The 15895-nt window shown below is 52.6% G+C and overlaps 3 protein-coding genes across 5 annotated transcripts in view; 2 read left to right on the top strand and 1 right to left on the bottom strand.

The window, feature by feature from the left end:
* The window catches only part of Rtn4rl1 (reticulon 4 receptor like 1), a 72425-nt gene extending 71530 nt beyond the window's left edge, over nt 1-895 (bottom strand). Inside the window, exon 1 of the mRNA XM_046446973.2 lies at nt 396-895. Within this exon, the coding sequence (XP_046302929.1) occupies nt 396-408 (13 nt within the window). The 5' untranslated portion in view covers nt 409-895. The remainder of the gene's footprint in view (nt 1-395) is intronic.
* A 3409-nt stretch (nt 896-4304) lies between these two features.
* Dph1 (diphthamide biosynthesis 1) lies at nt 4305-14320 on the top strand. Of its 3 annotated transcripts, XM_046447020.2 has the most exons (13): nt 4305-4419; nt 6674-6826; nt 6946-7009; nt 8555-8676; nt 9072-9229; nt 9357-9478; nt 11408-11476; nt 11822-11978; nt 12110-12210; nt 12467-12545; nt 13182-13322; nt 13500-13604; nt 14183-14320. In XM_046447020.2, exons 1-12 carry the CDS (start codon nt 4356-4358, stop codon nt 13584-13586), a joined length of 1317 nt encoding a protein of 438 aa, XP_046302976.1. In that variant the 5' UTR covers nt 4305-4355; the 3' UTR covers nt 13587-13604; nt 14183-14320. The 3 variants fall into 3 exon arrangements, with proteins under 3 accessions (XP_046302976.1, XP_058436063.1, XP_046302977.1); XM_046447021.2 differs by lacking the exon at nt 4305-4419 and having other exon boundaries at nt 6734-6851; XM_058580080.1 differs by lacking the exons at nt 4305-4419; nt 6946-7009 and having other exon boundaries at nt 6700-6826.
* Nucleotides 13663-15005, top strand: Ovca2 (OVCA2 serine hydrolase domain containing). The gene is made up of 2 exons (XM_046447022.2): nt 13663-13957; nt 14183-15005. The coding sequence occupies exons 1-2, from the start codon at nt 13774-13776 to the stop codon at nt 14680-14682; spliced, it is 684 nt and encodes a 227-aa protein (XP_046302978.1). The 5' UTR covers nt 13663-13773; the 3' UTR covers nt 14683-15005.
* The last annotated feature ends 890 nt before the right edge of the window (nt 15006-15895 follow it).

The following is a 15895-nucleotide window of genomic DNA, read 5'->3' on the forward strand; positions in this document are numbered from 1 at the left end:
GAGCGCAGATTGGACCTAGCTCTGCCGAAGCATCGGAAGCAGAGTTGGGTACCAGCGCAGGGAACGGAGCCTGCAAGTGCAAAACTTTATAATGGCAAATCAAATGTCCCAGGAGGCTAGCTCCCTTTTACCACCGGCCTCTCGCTCCAGTCTCGGACCTATCCTTTAAACCAGATCCTTAGGCCCGGCCACTTGATCCATGGAGCAAAGCCCGTGTATCGCACCGATAGGAGCTAAGCTGCAACAGCAGCCCCTAGGTAGGTGCGTCCGACAAAGCCCGCCAGCTCGCTGGGGACTGCCTCCGGAAGCAGAGCCCCGGCGCCGGACAGCTCCTGGGCTCGTGGCTGTGCCCCGTGCACACCCAACTCCAACTTGCCCCTGAGGCTCCAACTCACCTTTGCGAAGCATGTTGGCCGCGGGGCCGGCGCTCAGAGGTCGGCCTAGGAGCGCTCCCTCCTGGGGTCCAGATTCAAATCCCTGGGCGCCAGCTGCAGCTAATCCGAGCGCATCGAGGCGGGGGCAAACCCGGGATCCGCTTGTGCCCGGCGGCTCGGCCCCGCAGGGGCATGGTGAGTCCAAGCCCCGCGCCGAGGGCACCGGCACCCGGCAGCAACCGCGGCACTGCTTGGCAGCCCAGTGCGCTCGCTCAGCCCCGGGGCGAGCAGCTTGCTCCGCGGAGCCGGCGGCCTGCTTCTGCCGCCCAGAGCACTTTGCAGGCGGTTTTGATGGGGGACGCCGCCCCGCGGCGGGTCAGCCGCGGCCCCTTCCTCTCCGCCCCCTCGGGCAGCAGCAGCGGCGGCTGCTGCAAAAGGGCGCTCGCAAGCACAGTCGAGCTCGATGGAAAGCGCCCGGCGCGCGTTTGCAGGACCGAGCGATCCGCGGAGCGGGGCGCCTCCCTTCCTCACCACCACCCCCCGGCTTCCCCCACCTCCTCCTCCCTCCCTCTCTCGCTCCCTCCCTCGCTCTCTAGCTCCCTCCCTCTTGCTCCGCTTCGTTCCCCGCCCCCGCTCACGGAGCGCCTCCCATACAAAATTTATGAAAGTGCTCTCAGCTCGCGGTGCCGAGCGCCGTCCTATTCCCAGGGCAGCGACGCTCAGCCGTGCGGCGCCGCCTCCCAAGGTGTTTTCGCGGCGTCCGCCCCGGGGGACGATCCTCTGCCCGCGTCCGTCCAAGTACCTGACCCAGCCCCAGGGCCAGTCGTCGAGCCACTCCCCAGCCCCGCAGTCTTCTCTGAGCAGGGCTGCAGCCCAACCCAGCCCAGCCCCCGCCCGCTCGCCCTTCCGGGCTGGAGGTCATCTGGAGAAGCGACTGAAAACGTGCGCCCTGACTACGGGCTGGGGACCCAAGGACCGCCACCCAAAGTCCGAATCACAAGTCCTCACTCCTACCCCATCTCCTCCCCGGCTAGCTCCACTTCTTCGTCCGAGGTTCGACGGCTCTTCCCAGCCCACTAAAGCTCGGGCGAACCCAAGACATCCCTCATCCCGCGTCCCAGGACACTAGTTTTTTGGGGGAGAGGTGCCGGGTAGCAAGCATTCGGGGAGGTCCAGTTGCAAACTCCGTAGGATGGGACCGGTGCGGGGTTCGGGTGGGCTATATCCGCCTGGGGTAGGGGGCGGTTCTGATCTCAGTCCACACCGACCCCACCCTGGGATTCTCAGAAAATGGAGGAGGTACCGCTGAGGCACCCTGCAGGACCCGATTGAACTGAGTGTAGGGAAGGTTCAAGCCCGCGAGATCCTGGGTGGAGGCCGGCACCCCCTACTGGCCTAGAATAAGAGTGGGCCAGGTCACTCATTCAAGACACATTTATTGAAGGTGTGGGGCACTATTTCTGGAAATTCAGCCAATGAAAAAGACAAGATCCCTGTCCTCTTCATTTACGTTTTATAAAACGACCAAATGAGGAAAGTCTGGATGATACGATGTTGTTTGGAAGAAAAACAAGCAGGATAGTGAGCTTGACTATAAGTCAGGGAAAGCTGCTTTGAGCAAGTGACATCTAAGCAGAGATCTAATGTAAGTGTTCTTGGAGGAGAATGTGACACGATAGGAAGGTAAACAAGAAAGCCATTATTCTTGTGCTTATATACGAATTCAATGACACTGAGGCTCCAGGTTTGAGCTAAGGGCAGAGGTCTGGATTTGCAAAAGGTATGTCATAGTGGAAGAAGAAAGTCCTATAAGCCATCTTAGAATGTGACAGAAGTTACAACATGTGGGTAGGGACTCTGCCAGCTCTGTAAAAGGGTAAAGGATAACCAGGGAACATGGACAGCAGAGGTTACCCTTGAGGGCTGAGTTCATTAGGCCAAGGGGAAAGAGCATTCCAGGAAGGAGAGAATTTCTGTGCAAATGCTTGAAACTGAGAAAGGATCATGTTCAGAAGATAGTTCAGCTTTGTCCCTCTTGGGGTGGGAACAGAAGATAATGCAGGCATTCCTTTTCTTCCCTCCACCAGCTGTAAGCCTGTAACTGACTTCACATACTACCTGAGCATTGTTTGACAGATACCAGCATTAAACTCTAGGATACTGAGAGCTGCAGAGGTCCTCCATGAAACTAAGGCCCAGAGAGGTTGAACATCTTGCTCACGGTTACAATGCATATCAGTAAAGTGTGGACCTGAATGTGGTATGCTAATTCTTCTTCCACCTCCCCAAGCTGCCTCCTCATGACCTCCTGCCCCACAAACTCCAACATCTCAGGCAAAGTTGGGTGGCTTGTGAGAAACAGTTATTTCAGGCTTCAGGATTGGGTGCTGCTTTGGAGACCAGCCAGAGGCTGGGGGTGGCTGTAGGCAGGTGTTGTGGTGTAATGTAGGGGGTGCGTTGTGCCTGCCTTCTTGTCACGCAGTAATTACTCAGATTGCTGAGTAACTTGGGAAGGGAGACCCCCGCGGACAGATGGGAGGTATCCTCAGCCCAAGTTGAATGGCAGCCCCCAATGTCCTGCACTACAGGGTCTGAGGGAGTACTTTCACATCTGTTTTTAATGTCCAGTTCTCCTAAGTATTGCCTGGTTTTCTAATGGTAGCCAGGGTCTCCCCATCAGGCTGGGCCTTGGTGTCCTGAGCAGTGAGGTACAGGGCTCCTGGAATTCAGATCCTGTACCCTGAGGGTCCAGGGAAGCCGGGGGAGATGGGAAGTTAATGCTGGACTCTTATTAAAGTAAGAGGGGTATTCCCGGCACTCATGCTGGTCATATTCTGGGCCAAGTTGTATTTATCCTAAGAATGCCAGTGGCCTGAGGGGCAGAGAACTGACCCTTCTGATCTCTCCTTGGCTGCTCACTCCCAGTCTGCCTAGTCATCCCTCCACCCCGGGCAGTTTCTCAGGTTGGGCCTGTCCCTGGCTGTTTGTTTTCCCTTCTCCCTGCACCTTAATTAGGGGTTTCCTAGCAGGGAGGGCCTCCAGGGGAGCCTGAGGCCACAGAGCTGCCTTAAAGGGCCAGTTGTGCTTGTAGCTCTATACAGAGAGGAAATGTGCAGGGGGCTGGGAGGCAAATAGTTCTGGGGCAACCACTGTCCGGGAGGCAGACTTTGCTGAGGTCCAGTCCTGAATCCACTTTGCTCTTCCAAAGGTCCACTCTGTCTCATTGGTTGCTGTGCCTTCTCTTTGGGGTCCCAGGATCTTTGGCCACTGATCAGAAGAAAGGCTAGCTAAGCCTGAGGGGCAGCCTACACAGGGGGAAGGGGCAAGGATACAGAAAGTTTAAGCGATGGAATCCTCAGGATGCTCCAGGAAACGCTCCAGGTCTTTCTCAGTGCAGCAGCTTCTTCTGTGTGAACCTACCATATGGTGATCTCTTGAGGTGATAAGGGCACCAGGGATGCTCCCGAAATACGCATTCAAGGTTCTCAACTTGGAGCTGGGCTGGCAGCCTGAATTAGTTCCCTTCTGCACGAGTAGTGGGGTCCTTTGAGGAAGGGAATGCGAATACAGCTACCCGGCGTCTGGCAGACCACTCGTTGCCAGGTGGGGAGTAAGAATGAGGAGCCACAGGGAGACCCAATAGGTGTCCCCTTTTGTAAAACTCTGCCTGCAGAACTCACGCAGGCACATAGGGGAGCACTGATTTGGGCGCGCCAGCTTTGGGCCAGGCCAGGAAGGGGAGTGGGGGACAAGGTCGCAGGGAGAGGGCAACTGCGGTGGTCTGGGATCACTTGGACGCTTTGAGTCCTGACCTTCCGAACCCGAGACGGGACCCACTATAGCCCCACCCCTATCTCCTCCTTCGTGGTCTCCGCCCAGAGGGAATCCCCGCCCCTCGTTCGCCGGTCGGCGATCGTTCGCATTGCCTGCTCCCTCGGTGTTCTTTTAGTGCTGTCTTTTGGTCCCCACGTGGGCAGGACCATGATGGCGGCTCTGGTCGGGACGGAGTCGGCTGAGCCAGGCAGCCGAAACAGCCGTGGCAGAGGTGGGTGCAGCAACTCTGCAGCCTCCAGACCTCGCTTCTCAGGATGGGGCCCCCAAGTGAGGGACAGAACTAGCCCTGGCCTTTTTTCTTCGCCAGTTCCGGAAGTTTCCGCTGTTACTCGCTTTGGGCGGCTGTCACCAGAGCTCAAGGGGCCCCCTCTTCTTTCGTAGCCCTAGGGCGCGGTGGAGAGCAGCGCCTCCTAGAAGCTCGTAGTCTTCACGTTGGAAACCACCCCTCTGCCTTGGCTGGCAGACGGACACTAGATTGACGAATAAGACGGACCCAAGGAGGAGGGAAGGGGTCAGGCTGATTGCAGCGGGCATTTCACAAGTGGCCTCTGAAGGAATGTTTCTGGGAAGAGGCGCATGGTTTCATTCACTGGGCACTAAAGGAGTGTCCACTGAGTGCCAGGACAGTATTAAATTCAGGCACTGGGATACAGCTTCTTTCAGGATTTCAGTCTTACAGGTTGTAATTGATGTAAACAAGACGAGTAGGAGGCGCCTACCCACCCAAGATCACAAAGACTTGGGCCTGTCAGAAGAGATTTCTACCAGAGGCTCACAGCTTTGAAATAACTAACCGAAAAATCATAACAGTCGTAGCATTCAAATCTGATCTCAGCCCCAGCCTGCAAGGCTAGTTCCTCTCTGCCCCTTCCTGCCCGGCCAAGGAATTTACTGAGCTGCTGTGACTCCCCCTACACAGTGGGTGAAGGCACAGATATGGGCTGGAGTAGAAGTTCTGGTACATAGTACAGGCTCAATAAGTACTTTTGAAGAAATCAGTTTCTTGCCTTTTCACATTCCCAAACTGTGTGGCTCCCAAAGAGAAGCACAAGAGTTGAACTAAACAGCATTTTATTTATTATTATTATTATTAGTGATGCTGGGGATTGAACCCAGGGCGTTGTGCATGCAAGGCAAGCACTCTACCAACTGAGCTATATCCCCAACCCTAAACTACATTTTAGAGAGTATGAGTCCAGAATAAGGGCTGCAGTCCTACTAAAGAACTAAATATTTTCTCCTTTATTTAAGGGTTTGTTATTGTATAGGTCTCTTTTGCCCCCGGTAGACTTCTAGCTCTGAAGGACAAAGTCACTTCTCTGTCCTTACCTGTTATTCCACAGTCCTGACTAGCGTTCTTTCTGGTTTTCCTGTGTTGGGAGTAAGGAGGAACAATAAGACTAGAGAACTTAAGTCAATGTAATTTATGTTGTTTATTTCCCTTTTAAGTGAGGAGAGGGAATAGTGCGAGAATTAACCACTGTGGGCATAGTCAGTGGGACTCAGGAAGGCAATCTTTTGTTTATTTTTTTGGTACTGAGAATTGAATCCATGAATGCTTACCACTGAACTACATCCCCAGCCCTTTTTGTGTGTGTGTGTGTGGGGGGGGGGTATGTGGGGGGTACTGAGGATTGAATTCAGGGGCCCTCAACCACTGAGCCACATCCCCAGCCCTATTTTATTTAGAGACAGGGTCTTACCAAGTTGCTTAGTGCTGTGCTTTTGCTGAGGCTGGTTTTGAACACTCGATCCTCCTGTCTTAGCACACACACACACACACACACACACACCCCTCCCCCCCCCCAGCTGTTGGTGTGCACCACTGTGTGTGTGCACCACTGTGCCCAGCTCCACCCCTTTTTATTTCTTACTTTGAGATAAGACCTTGCTAAATTGTCCAGGCTGGCCTTGAATTTGTGGTCCTCCTGTCTCAGCCTCCTGAGTAGCTGGGATTACAGTGATGTGCCACCACACCTGGCACAGTCTTAAATTAGTAACAGTTTACTTATAGATCTCATATCTAGGACCTTGAGACTTCTAAGTGTTCTCAGGGTTGGGGAAGGATGGACATTTTCTCAGACTGGTTGGCCTGGCTAGATAGGCTCTTGGGCTTTCCATGCGTTTGTTCCCTATCAAGGAATAGTTTTGTGGACTCAGACTGGCCCCCCTTTTCTCCTCAGCCCCCTGGTGTTGCCTCTTTTCTCCTCAGATAAAGAAGAAGCGAGCCATACCCCATTCATGAACTTAAGTCTTTGATTCCCAATCCCACAGCATGGAAACTTGCAGATGCTCTTCTGGTTTAATGGGTTGTCTCTTTACTTGAGGATAAATTCAGTGGGGAAGAAATCTGGGCCAACTTTCTTGGTATGTGGGATCTGGGCCTTAAACTTGGAATTAACAGCTATGCTGGATCTGGCTATGATCTAGGTCAGACATAAACTCAGGCCTTATATTTGTCCTAGGTCGGACCTCTCGAGGGCGCTTGGCCAATCAGATACCCCCTGAGATCCTGAACAACCCCCAGCTGCAGACAGCCATTAAAGTCCTGCCTTCCAACTATAACTTTGAGATCCCCAAGACCATCTGGAGGATTCAACAAGCCCAGGCCAAGAAGGGTGAGCCCCCACACGTTGAGCTAAGGTGGAGTAGAAAGGTTGCCTGGCCAGACATGGGGCTGGATCTCCATCGCAGCCTCTTGTCGCCCTCTGCCTCATGTCTCTGCTCTGTCTTTTAGTGGCCTTGCAAATGCCTGAAGGCCTCCTCCTCTTCGCCTGCACCATTGTGGATATCTTGGAAAGGTGAGGCTTGGGATACTGGAGATGAAGCTGAGCTAAGATTCTTCCTTGCCCCTTAGAGCCTGGGTGTCCACATCATTTTCCCCTTCTGGACATCTGTCTTTCCCTTTCTCCTCCCACAGTCATACATACACAAAGGGAGCAATCCAAAACAAAACTCCCAGCTTGCTGAGAACCCCACTTGTCTTTCTCCTCCTCTATACAATTTGAGCAAGAGGAAGAAGTTAATTCTAGTCTCTTCAGAGCTAGTCCTAGATCGTGAGGTAGAGGAATCTAAGACTACTCAAAGCTGACCCTGAAATGGGCCGAGGGGGGTCTCTCTGGGGAGGCATCTTTTTCTCAGGGAGCAGGAGGAGGGAGGTTCCTGAGAAAGGTATTCAGTTCCTCTACCCCCACCCCCTCCTTTTTTAAGTTTCTTCAATACAATGAGCCATCTTGGGGGGGGGATGAGTGCTCAGCCATCTGGAACCAGCACAGGCACTAGGAGGGGGAATAAAGAAGGGAGAGGTCATCTCGTGCTGGGAGCCTCCCACTTCCCTGCTGCTGCCCTCCCCCCAACCTGTCCCCCCTTCCTGCTGCTGCAGACCCACTTCCCTGCTCCCACCCTCTTGCCCCTTGGGGATGCTCTCTGGGGCTCAGGCCAATTTGCATACATTTTAATCTATAAAAAATTAAGTGCTCTGGCTGACTCAGAGCCTGGGCTGCATTCTAAGGAGCTGAATAATCTGCTTCTGTGCACAGCCTGATTTGAGGAAGGGGGCGGAGTAGGGGGCTGATTGGCAGCAGCTCAGCTTTCCCTACTGCCCTTCAGGAGGAAAAAGCTGAGGGGGGAGGAAATGGGGACCCCAGTCACTGATCCATGGTCCACATCCCAGGTGTGGGACTCTTTGAGGGAAGAGCTCAGCCTCCTGCTTTTTCCTGTGGTGACTTCAGTGGGTGCAGGGTCTTCCCCACCCGCCAGTGATTCAGGCCTACAGATCCCATGGCAATGTGCTGGCCAGAGCCCACTCTTCCTGATGCCTGAGGCATGTGGGCGATGCCATGTGCTGTGGGGGGGTTGTGCATGGGTCCCCCCTCCTGGGCACCCAGGGCTTTGCTTCTGGGTGGGCAGGTAGCAGGGGTCTGGGCAAGAGGGAGGCTCAGCCTATCCAGGGCCATGTATCCCACATGGGAGCAGGGACCTTTGTGTGTACATGCTCACAGCCCTGGGTGAGATGAGCCAGGACTTCAGGGGTCTGTGTTGGATTCCATGCATGATCAGCTGGGGACTGGGGGTCCCTCTTGCAGTCTGAGCTCAGGCAGAGGAGTCAGGGTGCTGCAGAGACATCTCATGCAACAACTGTTCCAGGAGCTGCTGCCAGGGCTGAGGGAGGTGGCAGCTGTGCCCCTCCTACTCTTTGTTGGCAGAAATGGCAGCTGCCAAACCAAGGAATTGAAAGAGGTGGGGAGAGAGGAGCTGGGCCCTAGGACACCTCCACAGAGTTAGGACTCTCCCCTACCTTATTCTTTGTGTCACTGCCTCATTGTTCCTCACCCTTACCCCTACAGGTTCACAGAGGCCGAAGTGATGGTGATGGGTGATGTCACCTATGGAGCTTGCTGTGTGGATGACTTTACTGCAAGAGCCCTGGGAGCTGACTTCTTGGTGCACTATGGCCACAGCTGTCTTGGTATAACAGGGCAAGAAACCTGGACACTGGCAGGGAGGCCAGATCCACACTGATCTCCAGCACAGTACCTTCTTGTCCCACTTGCAGTCATGAGGACCCTCCTACTTTCTGGGATGGCCTTGGCCTTCCTGCTCTGCAGGTGGATCTTTCCTTTGGTTATGGTTGCCTTGGAAACCATGCTGCTGTCCCAGATGCGGGTGTTTGAAAGGCTCTTGGTGGTAGAGCAGGCTGGGCCCCCAGCTGAGTGACAGAGAAGGAGCTTCTAGGGGACCTGTGACCCCTTCCTTCCCTTTCCTCTCAATTCTCCCAGGCTGAAACCCTGGTCCTGGCTGCTTAGAAACAGGTTCTCTGTCCTTCCTGCTTTTCAAACAGTTTCCTGAACTCTTTACCCTCAGTTCCCATGGACACCTCTATCCAAGACTTCCGGGTACTGTATGTCTTTGTGGACATCCGGATAGACACTACCCACTTCCTGGACTCTATCCGCCTCACCTTTCCCCCAGCCAGTGCCCTTGCCCTGGTCAGCACCATTCAGTTTGTATCAACTTTGCAGGTAAGTGGGACAAAGGTCCCCAGCATCCTGTGGGACAGACAGCCACTCTCTAGGCTGTTTCTGGATCTCCATGCCAGGTGCCCTGGCTCCTTCCCTAGCCACTTGCTTTCTTCCCTCATCCCTACAGTCAGCTGCCCAGGAATTGAAAGCTGAATATCGTATGACTGTCCCACAGTGCAAACCCCTGTCCCCTGGGGAGATTCTGGGCTGTACATCCCCCCGACTGCCAAAGGAGGTGGAAGCCATTGTGTAAGTAAAACTGGGGGCCACATCATAGAGACATTAGAAGTGTACCCAGGTGGGGCTGGAGTTGTAACTCAGTGATAGAACACTTGCCTAGCACGTGTGAGGCACTGGTTTCCATCCTCAGCACCACATAAAATAAATAGCCAGGCATGGTGGGGCACATCTATAATCCCAGTGGCTAGGGAGGCTGAGACAGGAGGATCTCGAGTTCAAAGCCAGCCTCAGCAGTGGCAAGGCGCTAAGCAACTTAGTGAGACCCTGTCTCTAAGTAAAATACAAAATAGGGCTGGGGATGTGGCTCAGTGATCAAAGTGCCCCTGAGTTCAATCCCTGGTACCCTAAATAAATAAATAAACAAAGGTATTATGTTCATCTACTATATATATATATATACACACATACATATATATATTTGTGTGTGTGTGTGTGTATGAAGACTTGTACCCAGGAAGGTTCATCATATAGCAAAAGGAAACTGGGTCTAAAGCTCCTTACCTGTGTGCCCAAGGTCACTCTGCAAGATGGGACCAAATAGGGATGCTATAGCCTTCATGTTTTCTGTCCCTCTCCACTGCTGAAGGCTATGCCTGAGGGGGGACAAGAATCAGAGGGTCTGATAGGGGGAGGAGGGTGGGCTAGAAATGGTGGCAATATAGTTGGAGAAGATGGATGGGCACACCCAGGCTGCAGCCCCATTAATTTAGCATCCGGACAGCTAACAAGCAGGAGCAGCATGTCTCCTGCTGCCTAATTATTTTAGGTAATGGAAATGCTTAATGTTGTGTGAATGCAGCCAGCCTCAGAGCCGACAGCTTCCTGGGCTGGGACTGGGGAGGGGAACCCTGTTTCCTAGCTAATGGCGGAGAAGGAGGGAGGGGCACTCTGACTCAGCCCCACCCTTGTGTTGGATGCTTGTCCCACAGGCCTGCTGCATGCACACAGGACACCCATATCCATAGACAGGTCCACATTCAGGCCTTTCCCAGCTCAGACCTGGCAGTCCTGCTTCCTGAGGGGCATTACTCCTGTGCCTGGGCCTGTATAACTCTGAGCTGATAGATGCCTACCCTTGGGGGCTTCAAGATGTGTGTTGAGGGAGGGACACTCTCAGTGTCAACCAGTTACCAAAATGAGGTATGGTCTCCAAGAAGGAGAGAATCACTGCCATGGCCTGTTTTCTTCCATGCTCTGGGAATCTCCATGGCCTAGGAAGGTACTGTTGGACAGCATCTTCTAGGGCATGCTTGGTACAGCCTGTGGTTATACCTGGTATTAAGTCTCAGAGACATCGCTTACGAGCTGTATCACTTTGGGCAAGTGTCTTAACACCCTTGAACCTCAGTTATATGTTCTGTTAAATGCAGACACTGCAGTTATCTTAGAGGATTGTTTGATAGAACTGAGTGAGCTCATACACATCAGGCACTTAGTCCAGGCCTAGAGCACAGAAATCACAAATCCAAGAAATAATAGCTGTTACTACCACTCAGTACTAGACCCAAGAGCTGGTCTGGGCAGAGGAGCCAGTGTATATTCTGGAATCTCATGTATAGCCTATGTGACTCCCTGGTCACTACTTTCCACATCTGTATTGAGCTTGGTCAGGGAGAATCTGTCCCTCTGCTTCCAAATTAGGCTGTCTAGAGCCCGGGAATGCTTGCCATGTCCTCTGCTGCTTTTTTACTCTTCCTCCGAAGGCTGGGGTTAGAGCAGTTCTTGATTCTACATTATATACCATGGTCTTACAGCTGTCCACATCAAGCTTCTTATTTTACATGAGAGAAAACCAAGGCCCCAAGAGGTAAAATGACGACTTGTCTAGTTTATATATAGCTGCATGAACAGCTAGCTGAGAATTCAGGCCTGTGCTTCTAAGCCAGAGTGCCTCTCCTGCTACGCCATGCCACACTTACAGCCTTTTCCACCCCATAGGTATCTTGGAGATGGCCGCTTCCATCTGGAGTCTGTCATGATTGCCAACCCCAATGTCCCTGCTTACCGGTATGTGCTGGGCTGGGCTAACTAGTTATTGAGGGGTGAAATTCTCTGTCCCTGAGGCCCTCAAGGGGACAAATTTTCCTTATTCCTGAGCCACTTACCAGCCTCAGTCCTAAGGGTCTGAGGCACTTGGGTCCTTCATCTGGCATTAGACCCAGGGCTGCTCTTGCCCGCCCAGGATTCACACTGAGATCCTAAAATACTCCCCATCCCTTGCGTGCTCCAGCTATGGGACTGATTGTCCCAGTGACAATCTGTGTTCTGTCTGGGGCCTGAGTTGGGAGCCATGTAAATAGCAGGAATCCTGGGAGTGGCTGTCACAGTAATTCTGGCAAGCTTCTTTTACAGGTATGACCCATACAGCAAAGTCCTATCCAGAGAGCACTACGACCACCAGTGCATGCAGACCACTCGGCAGGAAGCCATAGCCACTGCCCGCTCCGCCAAATCTTGGGGCCTTATTCTGGGCACTTTGGGCCGCCAAGGCAGTCCTAAGATCTTGGAGGTAAGAGGGCTTAGGGTGGCCTCTTGAGGAGGGACTGACTGGAAACCCATGTGGGAAAATCTATAGGCCCAGAGAGTCAGCTTTGACTGCTTGATCATGGGTACCCCAACTCAGCCATCCTCTCCCAACAGTACTTGGAATCTCAACTCCAAGCCTTGGGACTTCCTTTTGTGAGGCTGCTGCTGTCTGAGATATTCCCCAGCAAGCTCAACCTACTTCCTGAGGTAGATGTGTAAGTTTCCCTACCTTACCTACCTGGCCCTCCTCAGGGCCAAACTTAGAATACTATTACAAATGAGTTTCCCTCAGAAAGTTTATAGTCAATGGAGGAAATAGGAGAAAATAAGCAATAGTATCCAGCATCTAAATAGTGGTAGGTGAATCTTTACATTAGGATTAATAAACCCTATTGACTGTTGGGTATATTGGGGACAATCATGTTCTTCAGCATGCTTCCCGTCTAAGTGTAACTTGGCTTCCCTTCCCAGGTGGGTGCAGGTGGCGTGTCCACGCCTCTCCATTGACTGGGGTACAGCCTTCTCTAAACCACTGCTTACACCCTATGAGGTAACACCAGGTTTTGAAAACTTACGGGAGAAAAACTTGTGTTTGAAAACTTTGTACATTCTTCAGTCAAGGGAGGGCTCAAAGTTGGATTGGGGTGGATGGACAGCAATAGTTCATAGGTTCTGAAGTCAGGCACTCTTTTTTTTTTTTTTAAAGAGAAAGAGAGAGAGAGAGAATTTTAATATTTATTTTTTAGTTTTTGGCGGACACAACATCTTTGTTTGTATGTGGTGCTGAGGATCGAACCCGGGCCGCACGCATGCCAGGCGAGCGCACTACCGCTTGAGCCACATCCCCAGCCCAAGGCACTCTTTTTTTAAGATATTTTTCTTAGTTGTAGATGGACACAATACCTTTATTTTATTTGTTTTTATTTTTATACGGTGTCGGGAATTGAACCCAGTGCCTCATGCATGCTGGGCAAGTGCTTTACCACTGGTCCTTCAGACACTCTTGAATTGCTTAGCAGTCCTTGTTGTGTGACCTTTGACACTTTCCTTAACCACTCTGAGCCTCATATTTCCTTTCTACAGTATGGGAATAATACACCCTTCCTATGCTGTCGTGAGGAGTGATTTAATGATCCAGGAGCAGAAAAATATCAGCAAATGTTATTGTCTGGTTTTCCTTCACTAGGCAGCCGTGGCCCTCAGGAACATTTCCTGGCAGCAGCCCTACCCCATGGACTTCTACGCTGGCAACTCCTTGGGGCTTTGGACAGTGAATCACCAGCCAGACCTAAACTCCCAAGGCCCCAGCCGCTCAGCTTCGGGGAAGGTAAGGCCAGGACTTCAAGGAGGGAAGAGTGCAAGCCTTTGGGCGCGGCCTTGGCTCAGGCCCCCTTCCTGGTACCGTGAGCCGAGGCCGCCGCCACGTGGCCACGATGGGAAATGCACCGGCGCGGGGTGGAGGTTGTGGTAGAAGCGAGACTCTGATCTAAGTCTGCAACCTTAGGTGCAGGAGGTGTCCACGCTCCCCTCTCCAGCCTCAGATTGCGAGGGGTGCAGCTGCAGAGACGGGGTGGCGTCCCTGGCTCCTTGAGACGCCCCTGGTTCCCAGGTATCCGCCCTACTTTGGCCGCCCCACTCATCTCTGTTGTCATGGGAGCCGCTCTCTCCGAGACCCGCCTTCAGGGTGGTGTAGCCATTTGGTCCCGCCCCCTCGCGTATTCTACTTCCGCTCGGGGAAAACCTACTTCCGGTGTTCCTATGGCCCACTGCCGGGCAGCATGGCCAGTCGGCAACCCTTACGGGTCTTGTGCTTGGCGGGCTTCCGGCAGAGCGAGCGGGGCTTTCGAGAGAAGACTGGAGCGCTGAGGAAGGCGCTCCGGGGCCGCGCCGAGCTCGTGTGCCTCAGCGGCCCGCACCCGGTCACCGACGCGGAGGGCCCCGAGGGCGGGGGGCCAGACTCCGGTGAGCCGAGCTCAGCTCCGGAAATGCCCTCACAGGGTCTTTTTGCCTGGTCCCCTTAACCCCTTTCCGTATGCCCCTTCCCTGTTCCCTCCCCTTCCTTCTGTCTCCACCGTCGCTCTCTCCTTAGTCACGTCTTTCCCTGTTATTTATTTCCATACCCTCCCTTCCTTCCTCACTCCCCTCCCTGTTGCCCTAATTCCATTCTCCTCCCCATTATGCCCGTAGGTTCCTGCCCTCCTGAGGAGCAGCCTCGAGGCTGGTGGTTTTCCGAAGAGGAGGCAAACGTTTTCTCCGCACTGGAAGAGCCCACGGTGTGCAGAGGCCTGGAGGAATCTCTGGAAACGGTGGCACAGGCACTGAGCAAGCTGGGGCCTTTTGACGGACTTCTTGGGTTCAGCCAGGGGGCTGCACTAGCAGCCCTTGTGTGTGCCCTGGGCCAAGCAGGAGACCTGCGTTTCCCTTTGCCCCGATTTATCATCCTCGTATCTGGTTTCTGTCCCAGGGGCCATGGCCTCAAAGAACCCATCCTGCAGAGCAGTTTGTCAATGCCTTCACTTCATGTTTTCGGGGACACTGATCGTGTCATCCCCTCTCAGGAGAGTGTACAGCTGGCTAACCAGTTCCCTGGAGCCATCACCCTCACTCACTCTGGTGGCCACTTCATTCCAGCAGCTGCATCCCAGCGCCAGGCCTACCTTAAATTCTTGGACCAGTTTGCAGGGTGAAAGCTCAATAAATGCCTCTGCCCTTACATTTCCCACCCGCTCTTGGGGCAGCCTCTGTAACCTATGCTCTCCCCATTATTTCTCCCACCCTGGGACCTCCACTGTGCTAACATGCTCCTCACCATGACCACTTAAAGAAAGAACTGTCAGTTCTCAGGCCTCTGTATGAACCCTCCCCTGCACCGGAGAAAGGGAAACAAGACACCATACTGGATTTTGATATTCAAAAGGCCAGAAAACCCTGGATGAGAGGATAACTTGAGAAAAACAGGGTGGGCACCACTGTTGAGTGCCACACAATAAAGCAGTGGTTTGGATTTTAAGCATCTTTTTTTTTTTTTTTTTTTTACAATTGAAGTTTAGCCATTCACACAACCTCCCTAGCAGAACCAAGGACGGTAGTATTTCCTGTCATGAGCCCTAAGACAGGCTGGGGCACATGTACAGTCATGTTTTTGGTGGAAGGAAAGGAGGCATTGGTGAGTGAATTAGAAGAATTTACATCTGAGAAATTTTGGAAGAGATCCTGATACCTCCATCCTGATTCCTAAAAATTGTTGGTCTTCCCTCAGTCCCTAGCTATGTTTTCTGCCATCTCTTCCATAACTGCCCTAGCCCTTCTGAACTGTGAGCTTGAAGACGGGTATGGTACCAGACCTTGGGCAGAGGCCAGACAGCACAGAATAAACTTCCTCTTCCTAAGATGAACCCATCTGTAGGTTCCTGAGATTGATGCTATTCATAATTGATGATGCTAATTATCATTTATGTTGTGACTACAGCCAAGGCATAAGTATCCCAACTGGTTTGCTCTTGGGAGTCCCCACTCTAGCCATTTTCTTCCCATTTCCAGTACCCTACCTACCTTCTCCCTTCTGCTTCGTGGTGTCTCCCGTTACAAGACAAGTCAGTTCTTTTTGTAGAACTTCTCAACAGGTCCTATCCTCAGCCACAGTGTCTCCCAGGGAGTTTAATAGTTGAACAGGGATTAAGGATAGTGGATACAACACAGGAATTCAACTTTATCCTTCTGACAATTATACTAACATCCCTTAAGATACTCAAAGTTCTAGGTTCCTCACTACAGCCAAAAACTGTCAAAGATAAAAATAAATTACCTAGTCAGGTGTGGTGGTACACTCCTGTAATGCCAATGACTTGGAAGGCTGAGGCCAGACTGTCTTAAAAAGGTGCTAGAGATATAACTTAGTGA

This window comes from Marmota monax, unplaced genomic scaffold (assembly GCF_021218885.2).
Source record: "Marmota monax isolate L192 unplaced genomic scaffold, Marmota_monax_Labrador192_F-V1.1 WCK01_AAM20220418_F8-fsc00138, whole genome shotgun sequence".
In the NCBI taxonomy this organism is placed as follows: domain Eukaryota; kingdom Metazoa; phylum Chordata; class Mammalia; order Rodentia; family Sciuridae; genus Marmota; species Marmota monax.